General features: G+C 57.9%; 1 protein-coding gene across 11 annotated transcripts in view; it reads right to left on the reverse strand.

The window, feature by feature from the left end:
- Positions 1–7771: 7771 nt before the first annotated feature.
- RAP1GAP (RAP1 GTPase activating protein) overlaps positions 7772–19364 on the reverse strand; it is a 186946-nt gene continuing 175353 nt past the window's right edge. For 10 of the 11 annotated variants that reach the window (XM_074933965.1, XM_074933967.1, XM_074933966.1 and 7 more), the window contains 5 exons: positions 12309–12429; positions 11894–11993; positions 10438–10541; positions 9337–9383; positions 7993–8095 (listed from right to left, as the gene is read on the reverse strand). In XM_074933965.1, the coding sequence (XP_074790066.1) occupies positions 9375–9383; positions 10438–10541; positions 11894–11993; positions 12309–12429 (334 nt within the window). In that variant the 3' untranslated portion in view covers positions 7993–8095; positions 9337–9374. Of the gene's footprint in view, positions 8096–9336; positions 9384–10437; positions 10542–11893; positions 11994–12308; positions 12430–19364 lie in introns of all 11 variants that reach the window. The other variant, XM_074933969.1, reaches the window with a different exon arrangement.

The raw sequence follows: 19364 nt of genomic DNA on the forward strand, positions 1-19364 counted from the left end.
CTCACACCTGCTGAGTGCCACCTGCCAGGGAGAGCCTGGGCTTGAAAGGGGAAATGTGCTCGAGGGCAGGGCTGGGCGCTGGAATGTCAGCAATGTTGGCAAGGCCTGCTGCCCTTCTGGCGTCCCCATTGTTCTGAGTGTGCTGTCAGTTGACTGGCATTAGCAGCGCCCCAGCCAGAGGGCATCAAAGCCGGCGCCAAGATGAATGGGTTGCGGCTGCCTGTCACAGCCGAGAACCTGGTGCACCACTGGTATGCCTGGGAAGAGCTGAGCAGGGGCCCTGCTGGCTAGGCAATGGCCCTAGCAATGACCGCTTCAGACCCTGGGCCTCTGGAGAACCTCCCTGGGCATCTGACAAATGAAGATTACTGATAGCCCCGGTGCTTGGGCAGGGGAACCCAAAGGCCAGGGGTGCTGGAACAATGTGTATAGTGGGGGTGCTGCGAGCCATTGGATCAAACTGTAACCCCTGTATATGTGGAAACCACTTCAAGCCAGGGGGTGTGGCAACCCCCACCTCAAACCCTAGTTCAAGCACCTATGCCAAAGGTTCCCTTCCAGCGCCCATCCATATCACTGTAGAGCAGCATGGGGCCAAGTTTTGGAAGCTGGTGCCCGTAGGGTGACCAGATGTCCCTGTTTTATAGGGACAGTCCCGATATTTGGGGCTTTGTCTTATATAGGTGCCTATTACCCCCCCAGCCCTGTCCCGATTTTTCACATTTGCTGTCTGGTCACCCTAGGTGCCCACAGCAATAAAGTGGGGGCCTCAGTCAGCAGCTGCCAGGGAGTCTTGTTTTCAGTGACTGTATTTCCAGGACTAAGGCCTCGGGGGCTGCAGTCCTCTCACAGCTGTTCCTTGCCCAAGGCAGCCATCTCTGGGTCATGGCATGGCACAGGAATATACTCGCTGCAGCCTTCTTCACAGCTGGTGCTGTGCCTCTCTGGCTGGCAGCAATGCCTGGACTGGGCTCTGAACCTGAGACCGGACACTTCCCTGGGGCCAAGCCCCTGAGGAGGCAGCGTTGGCAGGCGAGCTCCCATTGAGCGGGTGGAGCTGCTGCCCTCCTGACACGTGATGAGTGCAGATGAGCTGGAACGAAGAGTTGGGGCATCCGGGCCCTGCACCCCTCCCCTTCCTGTGATTCACCATGACTCTCAGCCAGCCAGTAAAACAGAAGGTTTATAGACAAGAGGAACACAGTCCAAAACTGAGCTTGTAGCTACAGTCAACAGGACCCCCTCGGTCAGGTCCATCTTCGGGGGGCAGGGAGCCTAGAACCTGGCCCTGGGACTCCCTCCGTTTCCCCAGTCAGCTCCAAACTGAAACCCCCTCCAGCAGTCTCACCCAGCCACACACTCCGGCTCCTCCTCCAGCCTTTGTCCAGTTTCCCCGGCAGAAGGTGTCACCTGGCCCCAGCCCCCTCCTGGCCCAGGTTACATGCTCAGGTATCATCCCTCAAGTGAAGTCACACCCTGATATCCCATCCCCAATGCAGACAGTCCCAGTAAAACTCCCCCGCAACATCCCCAGGTCAATCCTCCCTGCTCCCCGCTCCGTCACACGAGCCCATTAACAGCCGATGTTTCGGAAAGGAGCTCATCCCAACGGGTAGGGGAGAGCGGGTGGATGGGAGACCTAATCACAACAGCAATAACAAGCCCAGTAGATCGAAAAGTGCTTTAGGAAGGGGTCAGTGTTGTTATCCCTGATTTACAGCTGGGAAAACTGAGGCATAGCTAGGGGACATGCCTGTCCCAGGTCACCCAGCAGCAAAGCCAGGACTAGAACCCAGGTCTCAGCACAGTGCGTTCTCCATTAGAACACACTGCTGGCGCCTCTGAGCTCAGCCTGACTGGCCCAGCACCACCAAGGAGAACACCCCACAGTTCGTGCTTAAGTCCCAGTTTTAGGCTCCACTGCCATCCCCAAACCCCCACTCGGCTGCCCCTGAACTCAGCATCTACGTGTTCAGGGCAAAAGGTGGCTCGGCGCCCATGCTGCTGCCTCTGGGCGTGTGTACTAGGCATCCGGTCAGCCCAGAGCAATCCACAGGGGACTCGGACCTGCAGGGCCAAGCAGCTGGGCGCGCTCAGAGCATGCCAACGGGATAAGCCCTATTTGATGGTGTGTCTACCTTACTGCTTTGAGCCCACTGGCTAGAGCACGTTCCTGAGAGGTGGGAGAGCCCTGTTCAAGCCCCTTTTCCCTCTCAGGCAGAGGAGGGAATTGAACCCAGGTCTGCCACATCCCACGTGAGTGTGCCAACCACTGGGATGGGCACCACCATATCCTTCTCTGGCTGTTTTGTGTGGTGCAGGCCGGCAGCTGACTCAGTCCTGCCAGCATGACTTGGGCACCTGAGCTGCCTGCCCCAGAGAGGGGCACCCATTTGTGGCTCCCTAGCAGAGCTAGTGCCTGCCTGCAGCCCAGACATGGTGGCCTACCTCCAGGAAAAGGCAGGGCTTAGGACACACCTCTCAACAGTCTCCCACTGGCGAGAATAGGCGGCTCCCTGTTAAGCATGCTGGCTTTTGGGGAGCATGTTCTTAGGCGCTGGTGTTTCCCCATTCATCGGCTTTGTGCACCCCAGTGTTGTACCCATGGCCCCTAAAATGTAGGCCCTGCAACGCTCAGCATTGCCACATGTAAGTCCCTCTGTGGAGCCAGGCCATTCTGTCCGGCCCTAACTTCCCTCTAAGCTGCACCTCTCCCCACTGGCCCCAGCCCAGCCCTGGACCTCCTGCGGAGAGGTGCCCATCCTGTGGCCCCAATCCAGCCCTGGCCCGACCTCCTACAGCCCGGGGAGAGGTACCTATCCTGTGGCCCCAGCCCCGGAGCTCTGCCCGAGCCCTGAGCCCCCCCCCACCCATCCTCCAAACCCCTTCGCCCCACCCCGCGCCACACATCACCTCCCTGTTGGGGCACATAACAAAATTCATTCCGCACATGTGAGGGGAAAATCAGAGGGAACACTGGTCCGCCTCTTCTGGGCATGTGAAGAATGGCTGGGCCTGAGGGAATTCCCTACAGCCCGTGTAGTCTCACCACAGCTGTGAGGCCCAGAGCTGCTGAGGTGCCAGGCGTTTACATCCAGCCATTTAACTCCAGTGCCAGCAGCTGTTGCCTAAACCCCTCCCCACGGCGGCAGGAATTGGCCCAAAGGAGCTGGAAGTGCTGTCAGCACCAGGTCTGAGGATTTGCTCGAGTCTTTGGGGGCCTCAAGTCTTTCCTAAAAGCTGCTGTGTCAAGGTGGGGGAGGGAGAGCTCAGTGGTTTGAGCATTGGCCTGCTAAACCCAGGGTTGTGAGTTCAATCCTTGAGGGGGCCATTTAGGGATCTGGGGTAAAAACTGGGGGTTGGTCCTGCTTTGAGCAGGGGGTTGGACTAGACGACCTCCTGAGGTCCCTTCCATCCAACGCTGATATTCTATGATTCTATGGGGGAGCAAGGGGGCTTTCCCCTATGCAGGCTCACTGAATGGAAACATCTCCTGTTCTAGCATCTGGCGGGGCTCTGCTTAGACTAGGGTATTCCAAAGTCCTTGTCCCCACTAACACCCCAGGAGACTTGGAATTGAATCCTGCACTGATTGGAAATGAATGTTTGGCTGCCTTGCAAAATTCCCAGCCAGCTGAGCCGTCTCTTCTCAGAAGAAGCCAAGGCCCCATCAGTGGGTTAGAGGATGGCACCTTTCTGGAGAATGTTTAAGCCAAGCTATTGAAGTCTCGTACAGTGGTAAGCTGCTCTATGCAGTGTCCTAGAGGGCTCTGGACAGGCCTGGTGGATTATTGGTTACATTCCTAATAAATTCTATGGCAAGTGTCCATAATGGCTGGGGGCGGAGAGGTGCGATCAGATGCCCAGCCACCATGGGGATGAGCCCACGGGAGCTTTCAGGCTCGGGTGGGAGCTGCCTGTTTCCCAGCGCTCGCCCTGCGGGCTCTACCCTTTGCTGCCCCTGCTTGGCCGCCAGGGACCCTCTGGCTCTGCCGGTGCCCCTGCTCTGGCCGCTGCCTCCTCTGGGCGAGGGCTGGGACTGGGCCAGCGCAGCCCTGGCCGGGGGCAGACCCCACAGGCCACCGGGGCCCACGGCCAGGCCTGACGCAATAGGGTCACAGCACCATCTAGTGGCTCTTGGGAGCATGGCACCAGCATAACCCTGAGCCCAAGGACGAGGCCCCAGAGCTGAGCAGGTGCCAGGCGGCCAGCTACGCACCAGGAGGGGGTCCCCAGCGAGGGCTGATCCTGCACCTCAGCTGACACTGGCCGGGGGCAGAAACTGGTGGGGACGAGCACGGGGACAGCTGTTTCCTGGTGGGGAGAGGGAGGTGAGGGAGAGAGCAGGAGGGAACCCAGTGAAGTCCAGCTAGCACGACCCCCCTGATCCAGAGACCCACAGGGAGCAGTGCAGCCCAGGCAGGAGGAGCGCCTGGCCACATGGCTGCTGGGCTCGGCTTGGCCCCGGCGCTCCAGAGTCATTGGGTCCCAGCCTGGTGTCATGGGCGCTGGCTTGAAGCTGGCCCCCGCACACTTTGCCTTGCTGTGGCTGAATCTAGGGGTGGGGACCCCCCCTCCCCACCATCTCCTTTGCATTGGCTGAGGGCTCTGGCGAGGCATGCTGCTGGAGGGCAGGAGAGCGGGGGAAGTGGGGGTTGAGCTCAACTGACTTTAGGCAACTTGAGCTGCCGGGGCTTGCTTTGCAGAGGTGCGACTTCACTGAGTTCAACAGGAACAGAGGGGGTAGCTGGCCCTTTCAAAAACAAGGCTCAAGGGCCCGGAGCCTCAAACGTATTATGCCTCCTAACTGCCATTGATTTCAATGGAATTAGGTGCCTCAATACCTCCATGGCTCTGGGCCAAGGTGCTTCAGGTCTGGCACCAAAAGCAGGGAGCACCTTAAAAAATTAGCCTTAATCTGCATCAGTGTCACAATCTGAGAAATGGGGCATGTGGCATGGCCCTGCCTTGGAGTGGGATTTATCCCATCACCACTGAGATCCTTGCCTACAAAATCCTTGAGCTATGCAAAGTATGGTCCCTGTCTGGATGGTCCAGGGCCAGGCCAGATGCCTTGGCCCTCGGCCCCCTGCTCCCCACACCCACCTTGGAGCCGCACAGGGGGTTCATCTTATTTTAAGCCTGTGCCTCTTAAAAATCATTTTTGCAAAGAGTGTCATCTTACAATAGCGATAAATAGAACTTTATTTTATACATATTTCACCAGAAACACAAACACAATCTCAGATTTTAAAAAAATTAGTTTCTGAACATTAATTTAGAATTGGATCCAATGCATTTTATGTCGCTTTAAAAAAAATGAATACAACACAGACATAAAATACCCCTGGGTGTCCACAGCATAGTTATATTACACAGACAGTCGGCAGTTTAAAATTAAATACACACACATCAGGGAGTTGTACCTTCCTGCCCGCAGAGGAAGCCAGTTCAATATATATATTTTTTACAATGTGCAGTGCATGCCCCCACATGAAAACAGACCCCCATGGCTACACACCAAGGTCATCCTACTTCAGGAGCTAATGGACTCAGGGTGGCTGGTGACCCCTGTGGAGGCCAGGAAGCTGCGCTGGACAGCAGCGTAGGTCTGCTGTTTGTAGTGCATCGTGCGCGCTTTGTGACTGCAAAACGGCCTGCTGCCCGTAACCCTGGGCAGTGGCACAGAAGAGGTTAATATCACAGCTGGCAGACTTTTCCCCCCAAAATGTTTTTTTCCAACAAAAAAGGTATTTTTCAGCAAAATGACTTTTTTTGGTGGAAAATTTTTATTTTGGTCAAATTTTCCCCCCTGCCCAGTTCTGGGGGACCCTGGCTAGGTTCAGGGACTTCTGGCAACCCTGCATCACTTTCGTCAAAATGTTCCAGTCTGTCAATGAAAAAACATAAACGGAACATTTCTGGGTTAAAATATTTTCACAAAAAATTGGAAATTTGACCAGAAAGGTGTTTGTGAAAACTCACCAGTCGACGGGTCTAGGAGTAATTTTTTTCATCAAAAACAAAAACATAGCTCAGGAAGCTTTTTGGGGAAAAAAGTATTTTTTAAAAAAATCCCTGAAAAAACAAATTGGCTTTTCCCGCCCAGGCCTGTCGAACCTCCCTTGTGCCTCTGGGCTCCTGGTGCAGCATGCAGCATGGCAGCTCACTGGCCGGTCACCTGCAGCAAGAGCCGGGGTTAACCCGGGTGGCTGCAATGGGTCTGCTAGAGATTGTCTGTCAGTGCGTCATGGCTCTTTGGGATAAACTTACTCTAAAGTCGTCAGGCGTTTGCCCAGTCCTGGGTTCACACACGCTCTGATTCCACCCTGATCGGGCCTGGGTGCCCCAGAGCTGGGCAGTCGTGAAGCCTAATGCAGCCGAGCTCTCACAGACCCCAGTCTGAAGACACTGCCCCCACTTTGCTCCCCACAGCCATCCACGTGCCCACCTGGCTGGCACCAGTAGCTCATGCTCTCCATTTGCTCTCCGCAGGATCCTGCTTCCAGGGCGCAAAGAACAGAGTGGGGGCTGGGGCGCCCCCTGCTGGCCATGGGGCAGAGCTACTGTGGTGTTTGTGGAGTGTATGGGCGTCGCTGAGGGCGGGAGAGGAGCAGTGGGCAGAGCGGCTGGCGGACGCCTGTGTGCACAGGGAGCCCTCGTGCTGGGGCCCAGGACGCTGCCGGGCTCATGGAGCAGCTGGGACGTAGGGTGCCATGGCGAGGGCACTCTGCAGAGGGACACTGCTGGAAAGGCTGCAGGCACAGCCCTATGTTACTGGGGGGACTGCGGGGGGGGGGGGGGCACTACCAGCAGTGGATGCTGGAGAGTCTTGGCTAGTGTCCCACAGCACTGGGGCACAGACCACAGGCCAGCCACACCCTCACTGCAAACCAGTCCGGCATGCGGAGATGAAGGGGAGGGGGAAGCAGCCCTCCCTCTGGCAAGGCTGAGCTATTCCAGGCCTGGCTCTTTCCTCCGCACCTGGGCATCAGCCCAGCACCACGGCTGCTATTTGAGGCCATGCTAGGTGGCTGTGTACAGATGTGGGTGGAGGGGGTATATACCCCTGCCACTGGCAAGAGCCAGGTGCTGGCCACATCCCTGCAGACCGGTCAGCCTGTCAGAGAGCTGCAGGGGGGCTGGCAATGCACATTTGGAGGCATGGCTTTCCAGACCAGGGCCAGAGACAGGCCTTCTCCCTTGGCCCAGGGTCCCACTTCTAGTTTGCCATATCTCCCAATCCCTCCTTCCCCCAGGACTCCTCCCTAGCCTGGGCTCTGCCAGTGATGCTAGGCTGGTTCCCGGGCACCCTTCACCCTAGGTATCATCTACGTGCCACCCTTCCTCCTCTGGGGCTGGGTCAGACTCCCAGGGATGACCCTGAGGGAGGCTTTCGGGGTGAGACTGGCCAAGGTGGCCCCACAGGTGGGGAACGAGGACGCAGCTGGCCAGGAGAGGTGGGGGCTGGAGGATCTAGCTGCCAGAGGTTATTGGCCTGTCACTGGGGAGTTGCTGGGCTCTAACACACCATAGTGTCATTCCTGGCAGCTGGGTGCCTGCGTACAAATGGCTTCCTCTCTGGAGAGGTTCCTTCAAGGCCTGCCAGGTGTTCTGGGCTGCAAGGCATGTCCCAGGGTCTGAGGGCTGGGCATGGGTGAAGTGTCTGGCACCACATGTCCCATCAGCAAAGTGCAGAGCAGGCCGAGCTGGTTGGGGGCTGGGCACACGACAGGCAGGCCACCGGGAATCTCTTCCAAGGTCTTGGTCGCTTGCGGGAGAGGCTTTGGGCGCGGGCGGATGGCCTGATGCCCCCTCAGCCATGCGGTGGGGCCTTCCCAGTGTGCCAGCTCCAGCTCTCAAGCAGCCAGCGCCTGGCCGCAACGTGGGAAGGGAAGGAGGGAGCTGGCCCGGCCATCTAGGCCACAGGCTTCGGCTGCTGGCTTTGGCGATGGGCCAGTCGTCTTCGGCTGTGACAAAGCTCGGGGCCCTCCGCAAGCCCTTCAGCTTGTGCTTCTTGTGTGGGTGCTGCAGGGGAAGGAGAGTGGGGCGAGGGCGCTGGGCACAGGCCGTGAGAATTCCCATCTTCTCCAGGCTAGGGGAGAACAGAGATGGGGGTAATCATGGGTACAGAGGTGGAAGGGACGACAGGCCAGTGGGTGGGACATGGGGAAACACAATCCGTGGCCCAAGATCTGGGGAGACCACAGCCCAACAGGAGCAGGGACCCTAAAAATGATCCATATGCCAGCTGACCTCGGGGTGACATCCTGCCCCGGTGCTGGCAGGTCCCGGAGCCCTGCAGGCTCTGCACACATGGAGAGAGCTCTATATTCTGGGCATAGCATGGGCCGTATGCCAGCCATGACCTTGAGGTAGGCTGGGAAATCTGAGGATTCAGGGCTGTGAGTGGGGGATTTCTCACCCTCCAGCCTCCCCGTGCCAGCTGTCGACTGGGACTAACAGATGCAATGGGGATCCCTGCCGGGGGGCCTGGAAACCCCTTGTCCAGAAGCACCAAGGAAGCAATACAGACAATCCACAGAACGTGCTACCCTCCGTTGCCTCCTTCATGGACGGGGCGGGAGTGGGGCAGCCCAGGAGCTCTGCCCGCCCCAGACACAGAGGGCAGCTCAGAACTGGCTCAGCAGCTCTTGGGCCAACATGGCACAAGGCAGCTGCCCAAAGGCCCAGGGCCTGGCTCAAGTGCCAGCCCCCACTCCATAGCAGAGCCCGAATCCCAGGCAGCCGGGTTGGGGGGGCGCTTGTACTCCCAAGAAGAGACCAGCCTCAGCGGGAGGGCGAGACCTGCCCTCCCCATAACCATCCTGCCCCAGGCTCCGGCAAAGCCCTGCCCCCACAACCATCCCACCCCTAGGCACCGGCAAAGCCCTGCCCCCCCCAACTATCCCACCCCAGGCTCCGGCAAAGCCCTGCCCACCCTCACCCCCCATAACTATCCCAGCCCTAGGCACTGGCAAAGCCCTGCCCTCCCCCACACATAACGATCCCTCCCCAGGCTCTGGCAAAGCCCTGTCCACCCTCCCATAACCATCCCACCCCAGGCTCCGGCAAAGCTCTGCCCCCCCCATAACTATCCCTCCCCAGGCACTGGCAAAGCACTGTACCCCCTCCCATAACCATCACACCCCCAGGCTCTGGCAAAGCCCTGCTCTTCCCCGCACATAACCATCCCTCCCCAGGTACTGGCAAAGCCCTGTACCCCCTCCCATAACCATCCCTCCCCAGGCTCCGGCAAAACCCTGCCCACCCCCACCCCCATAACCATCCCGCCCCAGGTGCCGGCAAATTAGACAGGACTGAGAGGGTGCTGACCTTCTGGGGATGCACGTCCACGGAGGCTAGGTGAGGGGCTAGCAGCTCTGCATGGACAGACACACAGACAGGGACATTAACCACAACCCTGGGGTCACAAACAAACCCACAGAGAACCACTGCTTCGGTGTCCATCCGGCCCTGGGGCAGGCGTGCCTTGGGTGCAGCTTGGGTTAAATAGTTCTGTGTCTGGCACACTGGCTAGGCCAGAGTGAGTAGCCGTTCCTGGCCCAGGGATTGTTGCCCCTTGTCCCACGAGCAGGGACTGAGACGCTCGGTGCCCCTGGCTACCATGGCCCAGCCCTGAGCGAGGGAGCGGACGGAGACTCACAGGCAAAGCTGGGATAAGGGTGAGTTAGAAGCATTTGACCCCCGGGGTGGCTGTAGGCCAAATGGCTGCACATTGCCCCAGGGGCTCTGGACAAAAGCTGTCTCCTTGGGGGCAAAGCACTGCCCACTGGTGCTGAGCCTACGACAGCCGCATAGATCTCCGTGAGGGTCTCTGGAGCCCCAGACCAGGGACATGCTCAGGCTTCCAGGCCTGCACCAGGCAGGATGGTGGAGTGCCCGGAGCTGGATCTATCGTGGCTTCTTTGCAGCCAGTGGTGCTAGCTACCCCCGGTGGAGGGAGGGGAGTCCCTGCTGAGTGCTTTGGAGAATCCCACTTCGCACGACAGGTTCCAGCCGCCCCCATGTGCCCCCTTCTGCTGCTGTTGGCCAATGCCCCAAAGCGGGGGTGACGGGGGGTCTGAGCGTCCTGCACAGGGGGCACAGCGAGGGCCAGAACGCTGCAGCTAGCCAGGCAAGGCTGCCCAGAATTGGCGGGGCATGGGGGCATGGTGCCATGTTCACTGGCCTGAGAGAGATGGTCAGGAATTGGCCCTCTATGCACCAGGCTGTCAGGTGGGGGAGGGGAACAGACACTGCTTCTCTTCTGCAAAGCCGTGCTGGTGCCAAGGTGCTGAGTAGTGGGGGCTCCTCGGGGTAGCGCTGGAGTCCCTCTAGCTCCCCTGCCCCTCGTGGGCAAGCCCTAGGAGTCCTGCATGTAAATGCCCACTGGCCTCTCCCCGGGGCTCTGGCCCTTAGCCCTAGCGCACTCACCAGGTGGGGCGTGTGCTGCTCAGACTTCTCCAGCTGGATTTTGATTTCTGGACAGGCAGGGTCTCCAGGTTTCCTGGGCTCCGGCTGGGGAGATTGGGAGGGGCCTGGAAGGCAGAGTCAGACAGGAATGGGAAACGTGAGCTCCCAGCACGGCTGGGAGAACTAAATGCCCAAAGCTTGGTAGTCAGAAACCTGGCGCACAGGCAAGTGGTGGAGCCATGTTCATAACGGACGACGCAGGGGAATGATTCCCATTCGGCCCAGGCCAGAGCTTGGGCAGAACCCTCTGGGAAGCAGAAAATAGCTGCAGGGCAACACCCCTGATCGACCCCGGTGTGCCTCCTGGCCTGCCCTGGCTGGGAGCAGGGCAGGTACAGAGGCCTCGCTCCAGTGTTTCACTGGCAGTGGAAGCCCCCTGCACACGCAGGCTTCACTGGGTGCCATTTCTGCTCCCCTTTAAGGCTGCTTGACACTTCCAGAGAAGCACAAAGGAACCTAGCTACACTGAAGCCAAACCCAGCGTGCTTCGCATTACCAGCTAGCTGTGCTTGCTCCCAGCTGTGCTATCTCCAGCAGCGTGGAGCAGCGTGAGCGGAGACGGCAGCTTCAGCCCTGCTGTGGCCTGAACTCAGGGCTCTGCCTTTCCCCGATGCCCCACCGGCAGCATCTCCCTGCTGTGGCATTTCTAGTGCCCTCCTGAGCAGGCTGCCCAGCTGGCAGCAGGAAGATTTCCCAGCCATTTGGAAAGTTTGAAGCCTTGCAGTTCTTTTCCTGATGCTACGGTCCCCTGAGACTCCGCTCCCCAAACTGTGTGTATCCCCCCCCCCAGCAGCTCTGCACCCCAGCATGGGAAGCAGTGTGGCCTAGTGGACAGTGCATTACACTGGGATTCAAGAGACCTGGGCTCTATTCCCAGCTCTGCCAGTGGCCTGCTGTGTGAACTTGGGTGCACAGTTCTCCCATCTGTAAAATGGAGAATCGGATTCCCCTGCTAACAGCATCTGAGCGCCCAAGCACTTTGACATGTTATACAAGAGCTAGTGATTATCATCTGCCCCTTTGGCTCTCCCAGCAACCAAGCCCAGATGCCAGGCTGTCTTGCCCATCCCCAGAGCCATTGGCTGGCAAGACAGGTGCACAGCTCTCACGCGGACACATGGGCAAACAGAAGCTTGAGGGGGTTGCTGTGCCATGGTATCGTGCTTGGCAGTGTGTGTGAACAGGGAGGTGGGGGTGGGGGGGCACTCAGCTCCCCTTCTTGCTATGGCTGGGGTCCGGTGCAGTGTGATGGCAGCCCCCAGATGGCAGGTCTGTGGCAGAGGCCAGGCTCCTGCCCCATAGAAGCATCGGGAGGGTCTCAGAGAGGCAGCGCTGAGGAAAGGGGGAGGGGGCAGGTGGCAGGGGGCAGGGGCTGGTGGTGGCTGGGGCCGCGATGGGTGGGGTCCCGGTCGGGTACCTGGAGAGCTCCCCCTGCTGGCAGTGCTGAGGCTGTCATCCAGCCAGGTGCTGTAGATGAAGGAGTCTCGCTTGTGGGGCGTCCCCGAGGCCTGGCTCTCCTGCGGCACACACAGGAGAGGGAGGGAGGGAGGGAGGTGAGGCAGACACTCCCCGGCTGATGAGCTCCCGAAATGGGCTCCTCCTGGGAGACTCAGAGCCCCCTCCCAGCTGAGGGTACTGGGTCCACCCCAGCCGCCGAGCCCCCCCGGCCCTGCTGACGGGAACCCCCCACCCAGGGGACACGCTCCGTGGCTGCGATCTTCCCTCAATGCCCCGTGGCCAGCAGGGACCTGCTCTGTGCAGCGAGCACCCCTCCAGACCGAGGCCGGGAGGCAGGGAAAGGGGCCAGTGCGCCAAGCTCCACCCTGACTTACCATGCCCATGTAATCATCGGCACCCTCATTCTCCTCCACCACGCTGCCAAAGCTGCTGGCGCTGGATGACGAGCGGGAGAAATCCCGCAGCACCTCGGGCCTCTGCAACGCCGGCTCCCCCCTGCAGGCATGGGGCAGTCAGACCCAGTACCGCCCTAAAGCCCCCCCCAGACATGGCAGTGAGACCCAGCACCCCCCCCCGCACCCCCCGAGACACAGGGCAGTGAGACCCAGCACCCCCCTATGCCCCCCTCAGACACAGGGCAGTGAGACCCAGCATCCCCCTGCATCCCTTGAGACATGGGGCACTGAGACCCAGCATCCCCCTGCATCCCTTGAGACACAGGACACTGAGACCCAGCATGCCCTAGACTCCCCCTCCAAGACACAGGACAGTGAGAGCCAGCACCCCCCTGTACCTCCTCGAGACACAGGGCAGTCAGAGCCAGCACGCCCCCTTGCCCCCCGAGTCACGGCAGTGAGACCCAGCACCCCCATATGCCCACCAGAGACACAGGGCACTGAGACGCAGCACCCCTGTAAACTCCTCCCTGAGACACAGGGAAGTGAGACCCAGCACCCCGCTATGCCCCCTGAAGACACTGGGCAGTGAGACCCAGCACCCCCCTGCTCCCCCCCCCAGAGACACAGGGCAGTCAGACCCAGCACCTCCCTGTACTCCCCCGAGACAGGGCAGTCAGACCCAGCACCCCCCTAAGCTCCGCCCTGAGACACAGGGAAGTGAGACCCAGCATCCCACTGTTCTCCCCTGAGACACTAGCCAGTAAGACCCAGCACGCCCCTGTGACATTATTGACATGAACTGTGACTGTATAGATCATTATTGCAACCAAGCTCCTATAGTTGCACAAAATCTGGTACAAAGGAGGTCAGGTGAGGCGTCTATGAAAAGGGTGTAATTTGCCTTGTAAGTAGCACCAGGGAAGCATTTCCTCAGTTTCCTGAGAAAGAATTCTTCAGATTAAGTGCCCAATCAAGAAACACTTAACTGTCAATGGACCTTGGGAGACTCCAATCTACATATGAGGAGCCTTCCTGGGAACATTCAACGTAGCATGTGAGCATTGGCTGCTCCACCTGTAAAGACCTGAGTCATGCAGGGACATGTGACTTGCCCATGTGACTCCAAACTCCATCTTGCTGCTGTGATTTTCCACAGTAAGAACAAAGGGGTCCTTCCACATGGCAGAGGATATAAAAGGCCCTGAAAACCCTCCATTTTGTCTTTAATCCTGCTTCTTACTGCTGCAAACTGAAGCTCTGAACAATGGACTGAATGACCCACCCAAGCTGGGGATGTTCTCCACAGACTTGATTTAAGCCAGCAGTTTACTCCATCGCTGCTGCAAGCCTGAACCAAGAACTTTGCCATCACTGTGTGTAATTGATCCATTTAACCAGTTTTAACTCTCATCTATATTTCTTTCTTTTTATGAATAAAGTTTTAGATTTTAGATCCTAAAGGATTGGCAACAGTGTGATTTGTGGGTAAGATCTGACTGGTCTATTGACCTGAGTCTGGGGCTTGGTCCTTTGGGATCGGGAGAATCTTTTTTCTTTTCCTGGTGTATTGGTTTTCATAAGCATTCATCCCCCTATGGCATGGCACTGGTGGTGATACTGGGAAACTGGAGTGTCTCAGGGAATTGCTTGTGTAACTTCTGGTTAGCTGGTGGTGTAAAACCAAAGTCCTCTCTGTTTGGCTGGTTTGGTGTGCCTTAATAGTGAAGGACCCCCAGCCTTGGGCAGTGACTGCCCTGCTCTCAGCAATTTGTCCTGAATTGATTCTCTCAGTTGTGTCCTGCCAAAGGCCACTTAGTTACACCCACCCCCCACATGCCCCGTGAGACCAAGCACCAGCCCCCCTGCACCCCCCCACACCCGAGACACAGGGCAGTGAGACCCAGCACCACCCTAACCCACCCATAGAGACACTCCCTGCACCCTTTTGAGACACAGCAGTCAGACTCAGCACCTCCCCTGTACCCCGCCCCCGAGACACATGGTAGTCAGACCCTGCACCCCCTTAAACTTCCACCTGAGACACAGGGAAGTGAGACACAGCACCTCGCTAAGCTCCCCCTCCAAGATACAGGGCAGTCAGACCCAGCACCCCCCTATTCCCCTGCCCCCGAGACACAGGGCAGTCAGACCCAGCACCCCCCTGTGCCCCCCCAAGACACAGGGCAGTAAGACCAAGCAACACCCTAAGCTCCCCTAGGGCCACCCAGAGGATTCAGGGGGCCTGGGGTCTTCGGCGGCAGGGGTCCTTCTGCTTCGGGTCTTTAGGGCAGTTCGCGGAAGACGTGGGGTGGAAGGACCCCTCGCTGCTGAATTGCCGCCGAAGACCCGGAGCAGAAGAAGCGGCGGCTGGTCTTTGGCGGCGAGTCCTTCACTCCAGGTGTGTTTGGCAGCACTGAAGGACCCGCCGCCGAAGTGCTGCTGAAAACTCTCTTGCTGAAAACTCTCGTGGGGGCCCCTGTGGGGCCCAGGGCCTGGGGCAAATTGCCCCACTTGTCCCCGCCTCTGGGCGGCCCTGAGCTCCCCCTCCAAGATACAGAGCAGTGAGAACCCGCACCCCCCGTACCGCCACCCTGAGACACAGGGCAGTCAGACCCAGCACCCCGTCATAAACATCCAGCTAAGAGTAGCATAAAATCCCTCCTTTACCTGTAAGGGGTTAAGAAGCTCAAATAACCTGGTTATTTGACCAAAACCTGGCACCTGACCAAAAGGACCAATAAGGGAAGAAGATCCTTTCAAATCTGTGGGGGGAGGTTTGTTTGTGTGGTCTTTTGTTGTTTTCTCTGGGACAGATAGGGACCAGGGAAGGAAAAACCATCTCCTAAAACCCTACCTGATATAAGCATCTAGATTACAAAAATTGTAAGCTGTCCTGGAGTCCCCGGGCGATGCTCTGGAACTACTCCACATGAAGCCAGGCAGGACTCTGGGGGAGCCTCCTCTCTGGGGGCAGCCTGTCTGCAGGACACACAGCTCACCCGCTTTCCTGGGTCTGACCGCGGAGCATTCAGCCTCCTCTGCCCCTCCGTGCGCTTCCCCCAGCGAGTCCTCCCAGGCGGGCTCCTGGGGAAGCCAGAGGGTCCTGCCCCCCAACTCCGCAGTCAGCCATGACTCTCAGTGAGTCAGTAAAACAGAAGGTTTATTAGACGACACGAACATGGTCTAAAACAGAGCTTGTAGATACAGGAAACAGGACCCCTAAGTCAAGTCCATCTTGGGGCCAGGGAGGCCAGACCCCAGGTCTGGGCCTCCCTCTCTTTCCCCAGCCAGCTCCAAACTGAAACTCTCCAGCCCCTCCCCTGGCCTTTGTCTCTTTCCCAGGCCAAGAGGCCACCTGATCTCTTTGTTCTCCAACACCTTCAGTTGGCCCCTTTGCAGGGGAGGGCCCAGGCCACCAGTTGCCAGGAGACAGGATGTCGGTCATTCTCTGTCCGGACAGCCTCACACTGGCCCTCTAGGGCTCTGCAACAATCACACACCCTTATCCCACCCCCTAGATACTTAAGAAATGCATAGGGAAAACCGAGGCACCCACCCAGTATTCAGAGAAAACATTAAGAACAGTCCCACTTCATCACATAATCTAATGCATTTCCTTACTTTACTTATCTTTTGTTTTTAGCTTGTGAATTTTCCCTATGCTAAGAAGGACGTTTATTCCTGTTTTTGTAAGTTTGAAGTTTTGCCTAGAAAGGAATCCTCTGTGTTTTTAAATCTTATTACCCTGTAAAATTACCTTCCATCCTGATTTTACAGAGGTGGTTCTTTTACTTTTTTCTTCATAATAAAGTTCTGTTTTTAAGAATCTGATTGGTTTTTAGTGTCATAAAATCCCAAGGGTCTGGTCTGTGCTCACCTTGTTTACCTATTTGGTTGGTATATTATTCTCAAGCCTGCCCAGGAAAGGGGGTCAAGGGGCTTGGGGGGATATTTTGGGGAAATAGGAAATATCCGATGAAGTGATCTGTAGCTCACGAAAGCTTATGTTCAAATAAACTGGTTAGTCTCTAAGGTGCCACAAGTCCTCCTTTTCATTTTGAGGAACTCCAAGTGGTTCTTTTCCTGAATCTTTGTCTAATGCACTTGGTGGTGGCAGCGATAACGTCCAAGGACAAGGAAGGATTTGTGCCTTGGGAAAGTTTTAACCTAAGCCAGTAGAATTAAGCGTAGGGGGTCTTTCATGCGGGTCCCCACATCTGTACCCCAGAGTTCAGAGTGGGAAGGGAACCCTGATACCCCCCATACCCGCTCCTGAGACACAGTGCAGTCAGACCCAGCACCCACCCTGCACCCCCACCCCTGAGACACAGGGCAGTGAGACCCAGCACCCTCCCTGTACCCCCACAAGATGCAGGGCAGTGAGACCCAGCAGCCCCCGTGCCGCCCGAGACAAGGGCAGCGATACTCAGCACCCCCCACCCGAAAGCGCACCCTGAGACACAGGGCAGTGAGACCCAGCACCTCCCTAAACTCCCCCTGAGACAAAAGGCAGTGAGACCCAGCACCCCCCATGCTCCCCCAAGACACTGGGCAGTGAGACCCAGCGCCCCCCTGCTCCCCGCAAAGACACAGGGCAGTCAGACCCAGCACCCCACCTGTACCCCTACTGCTACAGAGACACAGGGCAGTGAGACCCTGCACCCCCCCCGTACCCTCCCCCCCGAGACACAGGGCAGTCAGACCCAGCACCCCCCTGCTCCCCCCAGAGACACATGGCAGTGTCACGGAGTGTGGGGAGTCAGAGCCCTGCACCCCCCCCCACTTCCTACGATTCACTGCGACTCTCAGCCAGCCAGTAAAATGGAAGGTTTATTACACGACAGGAACACAGTCCAAATCAGAGCTTGTAGGTACAGACAACAGGACCCCCTCAGTCAGGTCCATCTGGGGGGCAGGGAGCTTAGATCCCAGCCCTGGGGCTCCCTCTGTTTCCCCAGTCCCCTTCCAAACTCCAGCCCCCCTACAGCCGTCTTCTCCAGCTTCCCCCTGGCTCCTCCCCCAGCCTTTGTCCAGCTTCTCGGGCAAAAGGTGTCACCTGGCCCCAACCCCGCTCCTGGGCTCAGGTTACAGGCTCAGGTATCGTCCCTCCAGTGAAGTCACCCCCTGCTATCCCATCACCAATGCAGACAGTCCCAGTAAAACTCCCCTACAACATCCCCAGGTCAATCCTCCCCACTCCCTGCTCCGTCACATCTCTCCCTCCTTTGAGATTGAACTGAGCGAGGTCAGTCTGACCCATGACCCAGGGAAGTTCAGGGCCCCCTCTCTGGGACAGCGCATCCGCTATCAGGTTGGCACTTCCCTTCACATGGACCACGTCCATATCATAATCCTGCAGGAGCAGGCTCCATCTCAGGAGCTTGGCGTTGGCTCCTTTCATCTGGTGCAGCCAGGTCAGGGGAGAGTGCTCGGTGTACACGGTGAAGTGTCGCCCGAAGAGATATGGCTCTAGTTTCTTAAGGGCCCACACCATGGCCAGGCACTCCTTCCCAACCCCGAGAAATGAGGCAGTGAGACCCAGCACCCCCGTATGCCCCCCAGAGACACAGGACAGTGAGACACAGCACCCCCCTGTACCCCTACCCGAGACACAGGGCAGTGAGACCCAGCACCCCCGTATGCCCCCCAGAGACACAGGGCAGTAAGATCCAGAACCTCCCCTGTACCCCACCCCCGAGACAGAGGGCAGTCAAATGCAGCACCCCCCTAAACTCCCCTCCAAGACACAGAGCAGTGAGAACCACACACCCCCTACCTCCCCGAGAAACAGGGCAGTGAGACCCAGCACCCGCCATACCCCCCTGAGACACGGGGCAGCAGACCCAGCACCCCCCACTACCCTCCCTCCGAGACACAGGGCAGTCAGACCCAGCACCCGTAAACTCCCCCTCCAAGACACAGGACAGTGAGACCCAGCACCCGCCCTGTACCCTCCCCCCGAGACACAGGGCAGTCAGACCCTGCACCCCCTTGATCCCCCCAAAGATGCAGGGCAGTGAGACCCAGCACCTGCTCTGCACCCCTCAAAGACACAGGATAATCAGACCCAGCACCTGCCCTGTGCCCACCCCGCCCCCGCAAGACGGGGAGCAGTGAGACCCAGCACCCGCTCTGTACCCCTCCAAGACACAAGGCAGTCAGACCCAGCACCTCCCTAAAGCCCTCCCCCCCGAGACACGGGACAGTGAGACCCAACACCCACCATATACCCCCTCGAAACACAGGGCAGTCAAGCCCAGCACCTCTCCTGTACCCCTCCGAGACACAGGGCAGTGAGACCAAGCACCTGCTCTGTACCCCTCCAAGACAGAGGACAGTCAGACCCAGTACCTCCCCTGTATACTCCGGAGACACAGGACAGTCAAACCCAGCACCTCCCTAAACTCCACCCCCCCGAGACAGTGAGCAGTGAGACCCAGCAACCCCCTGCGCCTTCCCTCAAGACATAGGGCAGTGAGACCCAGAACCACTCCCCAGCACCCCTCCGAGACACAGGGCAGTGAGATGGGATGGGATGGGAACCTGGGAGGCAGTGACCATGAGAAGGTCGAGTTCAGGATCCTGACACAGGGAAGAAAGGAGAGCAGCAGAATACGGACCCTGGACTACAGAAAAGCAGACTGTGACTCCTCAGGGAACTGATGGGCAGGATCCCCTAGGAGAATAACATGAGGGGGAAAGGAGTCCAGGAGAGCTGGCTGTATTTTAAAGAATCCTTATTGAGGTTACAGGGACAAACCATCCCGAAGTGTAGAAAGAATAGTAAATATGGCAGGCAACCAGCTTGGCTTAACAGTGAAATCCTTGCTGATCTTAAACACAAAAAAGAAGCTTACAGGAAGTGGAAGATTGGACAAATGACCAGGGAAGAGTATAAAAATATTGCTCGGGCATGCAGGAGTGAAATCAGGAAGGCCAAATCACACCTGGAGTTGCAGCTAGCAAGAGATGTTAAGAGTAACAAGAGGGTTTCTTCAGGTATATTAGCAACATGAAGAAAGCCGAGGAAAG

This window comes from Natator depressus, chromosome 18 (assembly GCF_965152275.1).
Source record: "Natator depressus isolate rNatDep1 chromosome 18, rNatDep2.hap1, whole genome shotgun sequence".
NCBI lineage: Eukaryota > Metazoa > Chordata > Testudines > Cheloniidae > Natator > Natator depressus.